The 16236-nt window shown below is 48.8% G+C and overlaps 1 protein-coding gene across 5 annotated transcripts in view; it reads right to left on the minus strand.

Moving 5' to 3' along the window:
• LOC124310377 (uncharacterized) overlaps window positions 1-16236 on the minus strand; it is a 52516-nt gene that overhangs the window by 19233 nt on the left and 17047 nt on the right. For 4 of the 5 annotated variants that reach the window (XM_046774247.1, XM_046774248.1, XM_046774249.1 and 1 more), the window contains one exon: window positions 313-609. The exons of the other annotated variant lie outside the window; for it this stretch is intronic. In XM_046774247.1, the coding sequence (XP_046630203.1) occupies window positions 313-481 (169 nt within the window). In that variant the 5' untranslated portion in view covers window positions 482-609. The remainder of the gene's footprint in view (window positions 1-312; window positions 610-16236) is intronic. 5 annotated transcript variants of the gene reach the window in all.

Genomic DNA, 16236 nt, shown 5'->3' on the forward strand with positions numbered 1-16236 from the left:
CGCCGCAGCGGTTCAAATCGCGCGAAGAACCGAGTCTGGACGTTAAATTATAGGGCCGGGAAAAGTTCAACCAAAGTTTCAAGCTAATCGGGAATTAGTCGAGTGCCATGGCGTAGCAACAGACGCGTTGGGGACAGCGGGTGTTGGTTCATTCGGAAATTTAGCGGATAATACGGTTGCTCCTCTTCAGTTATTCAGTTTCCAGGTTTGACTGCACGGAATCCGAGGAAAGTTTTCAAGCCGAGCCCTCGACGTTCGCCTTTTATTAGTTTTAAACACGCGTTAAATAAAGTAAAACTAAGCCAAGCTTACCGGGACCAGATCGTGGTTTAGAGTTTAATCGCAGGGCCGATGCAACCCCCGTCGTCCTTACGCCTGATGCTGCCGCGTCTCTGGGGGAGCCTCGACGCTCCGTCACCAGCGATTCTAGTCTCACTGTTATTCTCCTAGGGTGGGGCCGCATCCTCGAGTAGTCATCCATGGAATGAACTCTGACCCGGTAACGAGAGAACGCCGCGTTGAAATCGGGATTCTCTCATTGCCCCGGGAAGCTCGTGTGCCGAGGAAGAGATTCCGGATGATTTTTTTTCTCTTCATTCGGCTGAACCACTGGCGAAAAAGAACAAGTGTCTAAATTGAAGGTGATTCTTCTCATCCTTATTTTCGATCATATTCGCGAAGCGTTCAGATTTCTCTCTAGCAGACAGCCAGCTTTATTCTCGATCCATTCAAAACCGTGCAGACACTCCGGTGCGAAATCAACCCTCGCCTTTAATTGGATACTTTTTTTCGAAGGCCTCGAGAGAACGAAAAAGTCAGGAGACGTGATTTCTCCGCCGAGCTTTCCCTCTCTTTCCCTTCATCGCTTGCCCGCTGATTCTCTCTCTCGCTCCGACCGGCCGTCCCATTCGCTCCCGCGCCCCTCTCAATCAGCGGCCGGATTACACTTTTAATTCATTTTTTTAACTAAGTCAACCCACCCTGGGATTTGAAAGACAAGAGGTTTTCGCCGAAGAAAGAACGCCTACCGAGGCGAAATGAAATGTATGCCGAGGGGGGATTCGGATCCAACTGCTAAGGCTGGTTGACGGTGCGAGAAAGAGACAAAGAACCCGAGAGACGACTGTGTTGATGAGCCTAATTAATTTCAGCCCAAACTAGAACATCGGGGATTTACTCTTTCACTGGCGGAACCAACTTCACAAAAACCTGCCACTCGACACTCTCCTTATTTATCCTAATCGGTTATTCGGACAAACGTCGGTATGCTGGCTGTTCGACTCATTGATTACGCGGTCACATCTTAATTAGTATAAACTAAATTCCCGTCACATGCCTTTTTAGTTATTTAGTTCTTGTTTGCATCAATTATACCATAATTCTATGTTACATACATGCTAAAGAATAACCTGTATGCGGCTTGGAAAGAGACTGAAACGTAGTAAAGTAAGCCTAATCTAATCTTATTTTCAAAATCTCATGCAACTGATCACGGAACGGTTATTTCCGGTGCTTAAAGGTTCGTGTTCTTTGAATCTCTCCTCCATTGAAAACTCGTTGTATCAAACCATTTGACATTAGTTTAACGCGGAGGCGTCGCTTACGAGCAAGTCGTCACGATGAGAAGGTAGAAGAAGTAAGGTTAAAGGTAGGTGAGCCGATTCCTTAAAGTTTCTTCGAGATGGAGAAATTTGAAAAAAGGGATCAACATCATCCGATGTTATACGACTCACTTTACCGGACGGCGAGATCCCGGGTTCCGATCTGATATTGAGGTCGGCCCAACCTCTGACTCCTGGTTTTTTGAATGGTACAGTTCCTTGGGCGTGCTGTAAAAGGAACCCTTTATTCCCCATTGAGTAGACGTGGCGTAGTAGTAAATCTCGTTAAAAAGTGGCCCACTATCGTCGGCTGTCTCATTCGATCTGATTTTCGGTAGGGAGTAGAGTCCGTGCCAGTCGTCGTCGTTAAGGAACAAATGACTCGACCGAGTGGAGAAAGTAAGAGAGAGGAACGAGGAGAATAAAAGGAAGGTAAAGGAAGCCGAACGTCTCGCGGCATACGCTACCCTGGGCGTTATTGCTTATCACACCCCCAGCCATTCCCTCCCCGCGCGTTTCATCCGGCTTGCCGGATCCCCGTTCGCCGAATAAGTGAGTGCCCATAAACGTAAAGCGTGTTCTTTTAAGTGGGCCGCGTTTAAAACATCGCCCCAACCGACGTGAGCGACCCGCCCGAACCCCGGCAAACCGAGTCGCTCAGCTTCCTCCTCGCACGCATGATATGGGTGCAGAGGGATCTCTGCAGGGTCTCGATTCTGGATCTGGGTTTCCCTTGGGTTGGGCGCGGGCTCTCCGAACGCCGACGAGTATATGCGCGCGGGGACGAAGGGGGCGTAATATTCTTGAACCCCCAAGAGGAGGCTTACTGCAATAACCCCCGCGGCTCAAACTCGAAACCCGCCACTTACTCACTCGCTCCCTGGCTCTTTGTGCGGGTAGGCGAAGGCTGCGTTTGCCCGTCGAAACAAATCCGCACTACACCGTTAAAAATGATTATAAATTTACCAAACATTTACTGTACAAAAGAGTCGTCAAATTACGAAATCAGGTTGCAAATTTACAAATTCGGTGGAGCGACGTAAATTGCTATGTATTATCCTTGTACTTACGATAAGAATGTTTGATTTTACTAAAATTCATACGAAACCACAAAAAAGTAATTTGATCTTAGTAAATTGTGTAGTAAATTTATTTTATTCGTATCTTGAATAAACAGTAAACGTGTAGTGAATTTACCGTTGCGTATCCGATTAAAACTTCCAACACAGTGTAGGAATTTCCATACAGAACTTTTCAAGAATATAGCTGCATAAAATACGAATCTTTTTCCGAAATCCTTGCCATCGCAAGTTCGTACAATAAATGGCACTGTACGTACATATGTCTCAAAAACTCCGAAACATCCTTGCCGGTAGAGTTTTTGATTATTTATTTTCAATTTTATTTTCTCAAGAGTGCGGCAAGTCGCAGATTTCAAACCGACTGAGGCGCTTGTTCGATATAAACGCGTGAAAATCTAGCCCCTGTTTGATGTCACCGAATACGTAATATTCGGAGAGACTCCCGGCTGTGTATCGATTCCGAGCCATCTTCGATGTGTTTTTGCATAGTGGGGCAAACAGCTAGCTCTTCTCTGAAATTAGTAGTAGGCCTCTCTCGGTCTCGGTGTAGGTGTATAAGCGGAGGGGAGAAAAAATTGGCAGCAATAAAAATAAATTACATGCGTCGTAACGCCGGGTAGTTTAGTGGGAAAGCTGCTAGGTATCCATCCCGCTTGCATACTTTGGATCCTGATTAAAATTGGGGTGCGATTCGAGCGATTTCGACGATTGCCCTGCAGGGCTGCGGTGCTCGGGGCATTTACTTTCTTCCGGGATCAAGTCCCATAAATCTCAGGACTGCATCCCGGCGCGGGATGAGGCGAAGCTGTTCGATGCAAGCTGATGGCAAAGTAACGCGGACGTTATCTCTCGTTATCCTTTGTACTTCACGTCTACAATAATTACACCGGACGCCATTGGATCTGCGCAGTCGAGAACATCGGGTTACCGCATCGCAAGGAAAACTAGTCAAGCTCCGCGACGTTGAAAAGCTACAAATGCTCTCCGCGCGGATCGACGTAGCCTCGACGCTGCGGCGCCGGACTCGCGCGGAATCTTCGCAACCGGATCGGGCCGCTAAACGCGTGTAATCACCGTGCGTTATTACTCGCGATAAATCGCCGGGTATAATTGCACCTTGTCGCAATTATCCGTTTATGATTGAAGATTAAACGATACGCCCAAGCTAATTAGTATTGTTGTCGCAATCCGTCCGCGGTTGACAATTCTGCGCGAGCGTTATCAGACGCTGAGCTCCTTCCTTTTCTTCGCCTTCTTTTTTACCACGGATACCGAGGTTGAAGCAGGTTTCACCGTCCGCCTATGGACCCAGGCGCCGTCGAACACGCGCCTCTTCTCGCGTCACGTAAATGTAGGTGGGAATCGTTGTGCAATACCCGTCACCCCGATGCCCACGACGTCTCGTCCGTTGTGCGCGAAGAGCAGACGTGAATTGAGGGGGTGGCAGCCACGACGATGTAAGAACGAACAGCCGATAACTCTGGGCCGAAGTCTTACCGCAACAAGCCGAGGTGTTTATCTTTCGTATTGCGAGCACCGCGCACCTATGTACCTACACACATACCAATCCATTCGTCCAGCGTGTGGGCGAAGCGTTTCGCCGCGGTTTCTCTCCCGCCTTTCCATTCTTGTTTCACACCGCTGATTCCGCAGAGCTCGGACGAATACCCGTGCGATTTCCCAACACGTGGGTACGGATAATTACAAGGGCGAAAAATAAGGGTAAGCGAAACAGCGAATCGAGTGACAAGCAGCTGATCCGCGGGGACGCTTATTTATCCGTCGGTTGTGACTTCGGCACGGTAAACACTTTACGTAAGCGTATCATCGATCAATAAATCGCAGCCTACGCAAAACGCGTAACCCACCTTAGGTATGCCTATCGTGCAGCAGGTCTTTTCGCAGCGTTGGGTACAAGACACGTGCACACTTTGCTGCAGTTATTACGCGAGTATTTACCCGTATCCATAAAGAGAGAAACACGATGGCCTCACACCTCGGCTGTCTTTCCGCACCTAGGTGTACCGCATTCTTTGACTCCGATACGCGTGCGGCAATGATCGTTGTAAAACGAGTGTGGACGCCACTTAAGCGGGACGACCTATCACCGGCTCATCGCCGTGGACACTCGTCCTGACCGCTACAGCCAAATGTCAGGGTCCCCGAGTACACGTTGCAATTATAATAGCGATGAAGACTCTCTATCTTTCAATTAATACCGCACAAAGATGTTTCCTTGGATGTAACTGGACGCGTGCCACGGACCCCAGCGAAGATCCTTGTATCGCGTGACAATGTTCCGAAACATGGTAGCGGGGGTCAACCGATTAGTATACATTCAACGATACAACGCGCTCTGCGATAAGTACGTTGGTTCCTCCCGAAACCAGACTCGATTGATAAGCTAATTGTCAGCCGAGCACGGTGGAGTTTAAATCGCAACGCCCATGCATATTAATTCACAAGACGTCAAGGCCCCAAGGTGTTAGCGAAAAGAGATCAGACTCTTTGACGACGACTAATCACACCACCAGTCGCTTAACGAAAAAGAGATTTAAAAAAGAAAAAGATAAACCGAGCACGTCCACCTGTAGCAGAAAACGGAAAAAAAGACGAGTTTTTCCTCCCGAAACACAAGCTCGTGACGGGCCAGACAGCGGAACAGGTACATCTCATCGGGCTGATTAGCGTGGCACCCTTGCCCGGGGCGAAGGCCAATGGCACCCCCATCGTCCAGGATGAGGATGCGGGTGGTGTCTGTCTGGTTTTCCGTAGTACGCGATGGCGCGCGCGCGCATCGTGTGTGTGCGTGTGCGTGTGTGTGTGTGTCGGGGGTGCGAGGGTGGGTGCGGGTGGAACGGCGGGGGCGGAACTGGGTACGCTACTTGCCGGAGCGTGGCATAAATATGTATGTATCATCTGCTGCGACCTCAGACCTGCCCCACTACCCGACTGGGTCAGACCCATGCCTCATCACAATGAGCACCTTACACTCGACGCCGATTCAAGTGGATGGCGTCAACCGTAAGTCCGACGGATCTCGCGTCTCATCGTCAGCTTTGCGGAATAAGTCGCGGTCAGGACGATAATTGCGAGTCCGGACAGACGAGCTGCGCTCGCGAAGTCTGAGATCGGTACCTTTCATCTCCCGATGCAAGTCTCTGTTCACACGACACGGGATAAAATTACGTTTTGCTACGAACTGCGCCACGGGAATGGTGGATGATGGATCGATGTTAATTCACGGATCCGAGTCGCGGTGTGAAAAAGCGGCGAGACGCGGTGATCGGGAAGAACGGGCGAAGTTAGGGACGTGCGTGTCTGCGGTAGACAAACGCGGAACTGAGTGGTCCGTTATATTATACCCGGCGACGTTAACCTCTCATGAATACATGCAAGTCGCGGGGCGTCGCGGGCGTCGCGACGGACGGTGGCGCGCGCCCGGCTCAGCTGGGTTCGATCAGTGACGTTGCACGCGGCAAGTGACGTACCTAGGTGTGACGTCACGCCCGGGGGGTTTGAGGAAGGTCCGGAACCTCGGTACCGGAGGGGCGCATAGTGCCCTCCACTAGGAGGCAGCGGCGACGGCGGAGGGGTACCTCTTACATATTTATGCCGCGTTCCACGCGCAACACCCACAACCCTGGCCCAGAGCGTGGCGGACCGGGGTAGAATGGCGTGCGGGGGGCGCCGACCCGGATGTCGGCCGTGTGCACGGGGGTGTCATGCTAATCAGTTCAGTTCAACGTTAACCTGCCTCCCCGATCCGTCGAGCGATCCTCTCACTTCCGTCCCGATCCCTCGCCAGTATTGCAGTCGGCCGAACGAGGTCTCGCGATTCGTTCCGCGTTTTCACCCGGAAGAAAAACGCGCCGCGTATCGAGAAAATATGCCGGAACGATGTCGCAGCGTCGTACATCCGATTTGTCATTATTCCGCGGTGCGGTTTCCCGGAAAACTCTTGGAAGATACCAGATCTTGGCGCACCCGTGATCCTATCGCCTCTCGGACCGTCACTCTTACTCTCTTGGGTAGCGCGCGAGCGCAAAGGAAGCGGACTGCTGGTGTATCGTAACAACGCTGCACCCTGGTTTATGGTGCCGGACCGACGGACACGCGTGTCGTCACGGCGTACGCAGGATGTGCGTGCTTCCCTTGCCTCCCCCTGCAGCCTTTACCTGCTGCGGCCTGCGGCTTGTGCTACTCGGAAACGGTTTCTTTGGGAAAAACACGTCCGTCGGTGCAGCGTCTGTCCGTTGCGGCCGCCGCGACGGGCACATAAAAGTCCCCGTCATCGCAACCCGTTGACCGTTTCCGTTCCACCTCTACGGAAATATCTCGCATCAGTCTGTAAATCAAGTCCTGCACTGCGAGTACCTAGGAGTCGCTACGTGACCCTTTGGATCGACGTCGAATCACCACCGTCGCTTCCTTTCAACTACCGAGACTGCGACGTCTACCTTCTGCGTACCTGCCGGTCTGACATTTTATTCTGATGATTATTTCTTCGTCCATAAGCTGCTTGCAGGTTATCATAGCAGTTAACCAGACACCAATGATTATCCTCAAATGAGATGCACAGGTCGCAAAATATCTCGCTCGTCGATGCAAGAAAGAAGAAGAAAAAGAAAAGGAATCGCCTTGAGCATAATAATTAGTTGGTAAACATCGTTTCAAAAGCCTTCGTTAAAATATATGTGCTTACGAAACTCGAACTAGAAAGCTTAAATTGATCCAGGTCACCATACGCGCATTATACGAGACTCTCGATTTCCTTTTGCACCGGTAACGGGAAATAAAAAAGAAAAAAAAGTAGAAAATGATATAAAACAGATGAACATCGGTACTATTTTAATGAAAACCTAAAACGATATCATCGCGACTGAATCTCTTAGAAAGTAACGATTTACACTAGAGTGAAGCCGTGTTTATATTAACTGTCAGTACCTATTTTAATTAACGAGCAACGATATGTGTAGAGCGATAAGAAAGGTATGTAATTGCGTGCTGCATGTATATCCGTAAGCATTTCCTGAAACACGCAAATCAAGTTACGTATTACAGTATACTGTAGTCCGGAGCTGGTATTAGCGTCAAATAAACGAGAATCCCACCGGATGTCGGTCCTACAGTGAAACTTATCGAGTGATTTCAACCCTCGGACCCCGATCCCCGAATCCTCCGGCTCCCGGTCCTTCTCGCGTATGAGTTTCCACGTCGTATTACGTGCCCGCGGGAAGCCCACGGCCCTCGGCGGGTTTCTCCCTGTAGAAGTCTCAGAGGCTGACGCGAGCGTGCAGAACGCGAACCGGGCTAAGCGCTTCGCTGCAATTTTTCTCGCCACATACGTGACGGGAATAGAAGTGAAAAAAAGAGAGAAGAAGGCAAGGGAGGGAAAAAGACGATAAAATAAAGAGAGAAAGAAGAAATGGAAAGAGAGGCAGGGGTAGAGGTAGAGGGGAAAAGAAAAAACGAGAAACAGCGAGAGAAAAAAGCGTTGCGAATTTCCTCGGGTAGGCGCCTCTACGCCGGGGGATGTAGGTGAAGGGGGCGGGGGGTGGATGACTCGCTAGGGAACTGCCGTATACTTCCTTGCCTTTCTCCCTCTGTGGAGACTTGCTCGGTGCCCCACCACCACCTAAAACTTTCGACTAATACTCGTATACGCGAGTCGCCCGTCTATACGCATAATATACGTGAGTTTTATTGTTTCTTTTTTTTTTTTTTTTTTTTTATTACCTGTTTGTTAGTTAGTTTTTCTTCGCCAAACGTACGGTGCGGGTCGTAAGTTTTTCATCTTTTACGTATCCACCTCGGTTCAAATTGTTTTTGCTCTTTCTATTGTGCGGCTCGATATTATTATGCAGCGTTATATATCTATATTTTATGTGCGTATATATTGCCCGTTGCGGGAAGCAAGCGCCACGCAGCTGATACACCTTGACACTTCTCATCTCGGCCTGTTTGTCTCTTTTTCGTGTATAATAATTTGAAATTAATAGCTCATCAGTTTGCTTATTTTTTAATGCCACGTGTAGCTGTCCGATTGATCTCCTTGAGTTTCGTCGAATCCCGACAGCTTTAATTATATCGTTTAAAGGTCGCCACCGGGAAGTACAAGGCCGTTCGGTCCGTGGCTGATGGATAGACGACTGTGGCTGTCACTAAGAAATTCCAATATTGGCGATCGTCGCAACGCGTCGAAAAATCTGTCGAGAGTAAAAACGAGCTGCCTGTTTCCTTCGCCTTGTGCCGCGGTTATGCTGTTATTTATAATGCGCACACACGCCACGGCCGGTGAATCGGAAACTCGCGCAAACTATATTCAGAGACGAATATAAGAGACGTCGAGCATTACCGAAAAGTAAATCAGACGCTATCGACATCCGTATTAGATCGCTAAGTCTGATTCGCATTGACACGAATCGACCCTCTGGGGCGGCAAATATGATTGCTTCGCCTTGCTTCGACTCCCTTCCTCCCCCCGTCGTCCGGATTCCGCAGGGCGAAGCGTGGAGGGAAGGGGGATTAATGCCACCCTCGGGACACCACGTGGTGGTTCCTCTTCTTCGAGGCAGCACGTGTGCGCCGCCTATCAGCCGCCTTATCCATTTTATACGGCTTTTACCCTACCGTCGATTCGCCGTCTGGAATCGCTCGCGTATGCAAATTTTTTTTCTCTCAAATTTTTCGTGAAAGCGCGAGATTCCGCCAATACGATTTTGGGCCTCTCGTAATATATCCATGCAGGACGACGCGACGCGAGAGCCACCGGATTCCGTGAAACTGAAACACGGTATAAGCTTATAATCGGACCCCTCGATCGGTGGAGTCAGCCGGAGATAGCGTGAATCGAAGCTGTATCGAAATCGATAAAAATATCGGCGTGACGTAATCTGAGGCAGAAACGATGCGTATAGGTAGGTACACACGGAGTTTTCGCAGCCGCCGCCCCTGCAGCAGCGGAAGCGAAGGACTGTTTTATTGTGTCACGTGCAAACGCATGGCAACCCCAATATATCAGCCGGGCAAGGGGGACGTCGATATCCTCGTATCAATCATTAATAAGGCCCGAAACCCCGCAAACACATAACCGACCCCCACACCCTCCCATCCCCGCGAAAGATATTGCCAACTGCCTTCTCAGGATTGATGGAATTTTAGATTCTTCTACGTGATTTCTCGCCGCCCGCGCCGCCTGTGTACCGACACACGTATAACGCTCGCGCGGCTTTCGTCGACGCGGATCGAAATATCGTCAAGTTTTCCTACCCTAAGTAATCGCCGCCGAGACTAGGAGAGGAGAAATCTTGTTGCAACCGGTATGTGTACGTGGTGCCCGGTGCAGCGATTTGAATCCTATGAAACGAGGGGTGAAACTCGCGGTCGAGGAAAATTCTTCGACATTAACTGGGGAAATCGTACGTTCTCGTTAAGTTCCAAGTGCCAAGTGTCAAGTATCGGAAAACCGTCTTCATTCGGCCGAACATTTCACAAACGAAATCTGAATTAAGGGCTGATATTTTGGCTCGCTGAGCAGAAGAAATTTTCATCTTTCAGCCAAAGTTTTCACCCCTGCGCGCATAACGCAAGATGCACCTATATCAATTCAAGGTAAAATTTAACAGGTACTATAAATCCTTCGGCAGAGTTTAAACTGCGCGGGTCTATCTCGAACGGCGTGAACCGAGTGAAGGAAGATAGGGACAGTGACACAATTCCTGCCGAGAAGCTAGAGTGTGCAGGCCGGTAAACCACAAGTGTAGCCGGACCCCACCCACAGCTCCTGACCCCCTTCTTTTCGTCGCAAACACATGCCTATCTGGGTTCAACACGCGGCGTCGAGCCGAGTACCTACACGGCTGTAACGGCCCGGCATGCACGTTTATCTACGCAGAGGACGAATATCTCGGATCTATGTGCTCGGGTCTCGTGTGGGCGAAAAGCACACACGCAGCCGCGGGCCGAGCGCGGAACGCCACCCTCGCGTTTCCCGATTTCAGGGCTCCCCCGAGTGCCGACGAGGGGTTCTGCGGAGGACATCCAGATATGGCTGCGGTTTAAAACGCGAGGATATACCGGGAACCGACCCGAACCCGGTCCGCCGTTTCGCACGAATCAGCAGAAACCACTTTACTTAGGTTTCATGCCCCGCCATGGTGCAGGGGATTACATATGTGGCCTCGCCACGATCGTGCCTGGGGAAACCGCAAATCTATACCTTCGCACACGGACGATATACGTGCTCGTATTTATGTCATATCCACTACCCCGAACGGCGCCGCAGCCAATGGGCTGTCCCGAAATCAAAAACTTTTTTCAATACTCAGATTATCTCAGGTATCCAACCACTGACGTTATTTATAAGTCGTACGGAGATGAAAATGGCGAAAAGAAAGAGAATACTGTGATAGGATTAAAAAATACGAAGGATCGTGGAGTTTATAATTTTAACTATCTCGTTTGGGCTTCGACGCGATTGCCGAAAGTAAGGGTTTTCAAAGTATTCTAGCAGTCATCCTTAATCGAAAGTCCACGTTTTACATTTAATTTTCCGCGACTATTCCATTACCTACTAGAAAAAATCATTCGTACAACCTATCGTATGCAGATATTTTCAACTCGACATCAAACACCGTATCGACTATCAGCCCTATTCTGTAAAGAACTTGATACGTACTATCAAATTTCGAATATCAAATGTGACATTAAAGTGAACGTTGACTCAAAGAGTGCTTAGCTGATGATCCCTGTACTAAATAATTCAAAACGTGCACCCCGCGGTCGGCAAATAAAGCAACGGAAAATCGATGAGTATAATTGCAGAGATGAATCCAAGAGTGATACCGGCGCATTCGACCAAAGTGCGCATAGCGTGCAGTGTCGAGGCATAACGAAATAACGCTGGATCTTCCGAACGCGGGAGCGGTCAGCGAATAAATTCAGATAAATTAGATCGAGGTGAAAATAAAAGAGCGCGCGTATACCTCGATACAAATGAACTGAGCTTGGGAGCTTGGTGGCGGAGGTGCTGCGAGGTTGTACGACTCGGCGAGTGCGGCAGAAGCGACGGAGGCGGCGGTTTCGAGGCCCTCGATCGGAAGCCCCTGTCTTAAGTCTTCTCGCAGAGGCCGTTTGCGAGGAAGATAGCGAGAGAGGTTCACGCTGCAGCTGAGACACGCACCGAAGATGTTTGGTCCCTTCAAACCTCGTTCTCGGTTCTCTGACCGCGTGCTTCGTGCGAGTCAGCATCGCCCGTGTATTCCTCGGGCCAGATAATCAATCTACAACCGTCCCTCCGTCGCCCACCTTCTTCTTTCACTCCTCTTGGGCCTGGCCCCGGTAACTTCTCTCGCTCACTCCACGACTCGATGCCTCGTCTATTTATTAGTCCGGCTGCTTCCAACGGCGTCGACGTCCGAACCCCCGGGTTATTTATTCCGTTTATTTATCTCTTTTACTCCGCGATCTGCAATACGAGATCGGAAATCGTTTAATCGTTACCCCGCGTCAGGATACCCATAAAGTTGTTCGTCTCGTTACATTTTTCATTCAGTTCCCGCGTGTTACACTGCTTGCATGAAGATACATGAAACCCAATGCCAACTTGCCAAGGTGTTCCAAAATGTGCGTAATGTTCTTTCGCTCTTTTCTTGAGGAACCATTCTCTCGTGGGAGTCATAAATTGAACAGTTGGAGAGCAAATTGTGTATTAAAGGAACTTGACTGAGTGATATGCATATACTCTTTGGAATAACTAAAATCAACGCGAGTCAAAGTGATTCTATCCGGTCAGGAAAACGCTGAAAATCCCCTAAAACGCTCGGATATAAATGAAAATCATATGATGAAGTAGATATTAATACAAATCGCTATAAATCAATGCGAATGAATTGAAATCGTTCGTTTCATTTCAGAAAAAATAGCTCTTCGACTTGACTCGATTCGTCGTCGAATTTTTCTCCAAAACGGTCGCGGTCGACAACCAGAAGTGCAGAGAAATGGGGGATCAGTTTTGCATGTTTTTGAGAGGAAGCAAGGCCTTGCGTATAAGCTAGACGTCCGAGGGTGAGGCACCGAGTAGTCATCGCGAAGACTTATGGCCTGAGTTTGCGGGAATATTCGCGGCTATAAAGTTTGGTAAGGAAGACAAACGCCAGTTCGATGCGGTGGCTATACTGCATCATTGATGCAGGCTATTCCCCAAACGGCCCTATATCCGATACCGCCAGGCTGCTCGGCTCGTGATAAACGTGAAATATCCACAGATCGACGGAGTTGGCGGTCAGCTTATTTCCAAGAGTCGAGGTGGACGAGGTTCTTCCGATTCCTGGCACCGACGCGCAACTTCATACTCTGTTCGTTCCCGACTCACTTATGGATAAGATAGTAGCTGCGGAATCCCGGTCTACTATATTTTCACCTAGTAGGTTGGATATTTCGATCAGGATAATGTCTGGGTACAATAATTATGCTCTATAGCAAACTATCGCGCCAATAAATGTATATTTTTTAAATCTAACTTGAACGATAACCGAACTTAGCGGAGTCACGATCGCATAGATGGTCAAGAAAGTTGGGACGGTTGCTGAAGGTACGACCGTTATCTTCAAAATTCTTTTTCTGTCTATATTCGGATCGAGTATTTTCAAAAGGGCTGACCGTGGTTAACCACCCTTCCACACTCAGTGCAGTGGATTTATCACATACCCTGAATGCATGCGAGGAGGCTACCCACGCATTTCTTCGAAGGTCTCAACTCAGGCAGCTTTCTCTGTTTTATGGCTCGTAGCTGAGCGCGGAGCGTACTTGCCCTTCAGTCCCTGGTTACGGGTACTATTTTAAAACTTAGATACGGCAATTGCCCTTACATACTAAGAGGAAAAAATGGATTTACCCGGCTGATTGCGGTCAGTCGTAAGCTCATGCGATTTTCCCCGAAGTCGTTAGTTTATACGTGTGTGCTCTTACACTGCCTACCTGATTTTTTTTTTAAATTGGAATTTTATTCAGATTTTTTGCGTGAATCGCCAATGAGTGACAACGAATAAAACTTAATTACCGGCGAAGGACTGCGGAAAAAACAAGACTTTCAGTCTACAAGTGGTGGTTGCTGGCATCTACATTTTTTTTTTTTTTTTTTACATAACGAGGACTGAATAATTGAACGCGATAGACTCCGAGCTATCCAAATTCTTTCGTCTTTTCTTTTAATTTTGCGCTTCTTTTTTTTCAACAGCGACATCGAACTCCAAAGCCACGTGCCTGAACTTTCAGCACCGATAATAAGATGGCCGGATGGCCAAACAGTGGGGCTAAATTACAGGGAAAGAAGAACGGTCAACCGTGCGGGGGTAAAACGACTGAGGAAGAAAAGATTTCAAATCTTCGGTCCCATTAGGACGTTTTAACCCAATTATTTTTCTTGTTCAAGTCGCGCACTGACCGCGGTCCGCCTATATACTAAATTCTATTAATCGAGATGGGTTCAGCTCCGCGGTCCGGACCCTTAGGGCCCTGCAGGGCTCTTTCTACAGCTCGTGAGATTGCCCGAGCCCTATAAGGCCCAGACGGGCGGCCGCGCGGACGCTCCGGGCAGTAGCCGTAGTAACAATGCGTCTCGTAAACATAAACGATGCCGCTTCGCGATCTGTTTTTTCCCCCATCCGCGGCGCGTGTTTCAACCTTCATAAGCGGGCGCAACCGCGATCGGTCGCAAATCGATTAGAAAGCCGCGGGGTAGCCGTGGCACGATTTTTTCGAAAATTATATGAAACTACCGAAAATGACGCCGCGGCCGCGCCGCCATATCTGGGCCTTAAATCTCACGCGTCCAACTTTCAACGTGTAGTCTGCAGGAACATTGGGTAATTTCCACATTATTTTCTCTCAGCTTCGCTTCTTCTCCTCTCGATCTGGATCCAGATTTGCGACACCAGCCCAGAAGCCCCCTCCGCATCGCCTCGGCCTCCGTAAGCACTAGTCGCGCACCCCTTCCGCAGGGTGAGACGAGCGCTCGACGCAACGGGCGAAACCGAAGGGCGCCCTGGTCCCATCGGAGCTGCACGCGGGGATATCGGAGGTCCGGAGGTCGGACATAAGACAGGTCGTTATCACTCCAGGCCGGGGGTCCGATCGGCTGGGCTCACGGAGCAGCAGCAAAGGCCTCCGAGCCTTTAGCCGCTGAGGGGCGGCGGGCGGAGGCCAGGGCGGGACGGTCCATTAGGCGGTATCGGGACCATCGCACGGTAGCACCACGTTCTCTGCATCTCAATGCCTTCGGCCCGAGAGCACTGGTCCAGGGCCTCATCCATACGCAGGTTGGGATTATTTGGCGGTGGCGGAACGCGCCGCCTCCTTGCAGCCGCGGCCCTGGACTCCGGACTCCGGACAACACCGGTAGTCTCCTGATCCACTGTATCTACTCGAAGGCTGCGCTCGCTTTACGTACCAGTCTCTGTAGCAAGGTGTACTATATCGAGGGCTCGACTGTCGGAGCCCGGTCCGTCTTCCCGTTTTTATACCTTTTTCACCGACGTTTTCATACCCCTGCCACCTCCCAGCACCGCTTTCGAACAATCTCACGCCTTCTATTTTCCTCCAATTTTTATACCTGCGCCGAAACGTTTTTTTCTAATGATTTTATCTGTATCTACGAAATCGAACTATCGTTTCTGACACCTGATTTGCATAATTTATATCCCGATAACCGTTCTTCCTGTACATGGAAGTTATCATGGGTATGAAAATTGTATACGGTTAATTTTTTCAAGATACTTTTAATTTTTCTATTATTTTTAACCAATTCTCGTGGTTCGAGTTCGTCGACTGTTTTGCAAGAACTGTAAAAATGTGATGATCAAATTGGCCGGTGTTGATCATATTGGTACGAGTCTTAATGGTCAAATAGAAAAATCAGCATGAGGTTCTTGTAGTCGAGTCGAAACTTTAGCATCGGATGGTGTCTTTAATACCACAAACAGACACGAAATCAAAATATAAGCTATCGAATTCCACACCTTAATTTTTTTCACAGTCTACGTAATGTTTTGATACTCGTACTTCGAGCCTGCTTTACTCACGTGTTTCATACGTCAATAAAAAAACAAAATTGAAAATCCAAACATTACAGAAAATGCAAATTTTCAATTCACCTGAAAGTTGATCGCATGAAATAAACAAATATTGAAATTCAACAAGTAATTCAACTAATTGTACTGAATCAATTATACAAAGTTCACAAACACGTCTATTCTTCAAAGAATTATTCCTGAAATGAGTTCAAGAAAAAACGATAAGTCAATTATCGCCACACGATGATTTATGATTACTGAATTAGTAATAAATTCCTAGCACTTTTTTTATTTTTTTATTCCACTTTTTCAGGTCGCGGAGAAGGGCGATGATGCGATACGCGCTGAAGGAGAAATAGAAACGGACGATTCCCGTCGGAGTTTTACAGCTAAGAAATTTGTCTCCAACGTTCCAGATTAACGACGGGCCGAAAGCCATAGGAACGGTTTTTTAAATAGCGGGAATTCTCAAAGTCCTGT

The sequence above is a fragment of the Neodiprion virginianus genome, chromosome 1 (assembly GCF_021901495.1).
Source record: "Neodiprion virginianus isolate iyNeoVirg1 chromosome 1, iyNeoVirg1.1, whole genome shotgun sequence".
In the NCBI taxonomy this organism is placed as follows: domain Eukaryota; kingdom Metazoa; phylum Arthropoda; class Insecta; order Hymenoptera; family Diprionidae; genus Neodiprion; species Neodiprion virginianus.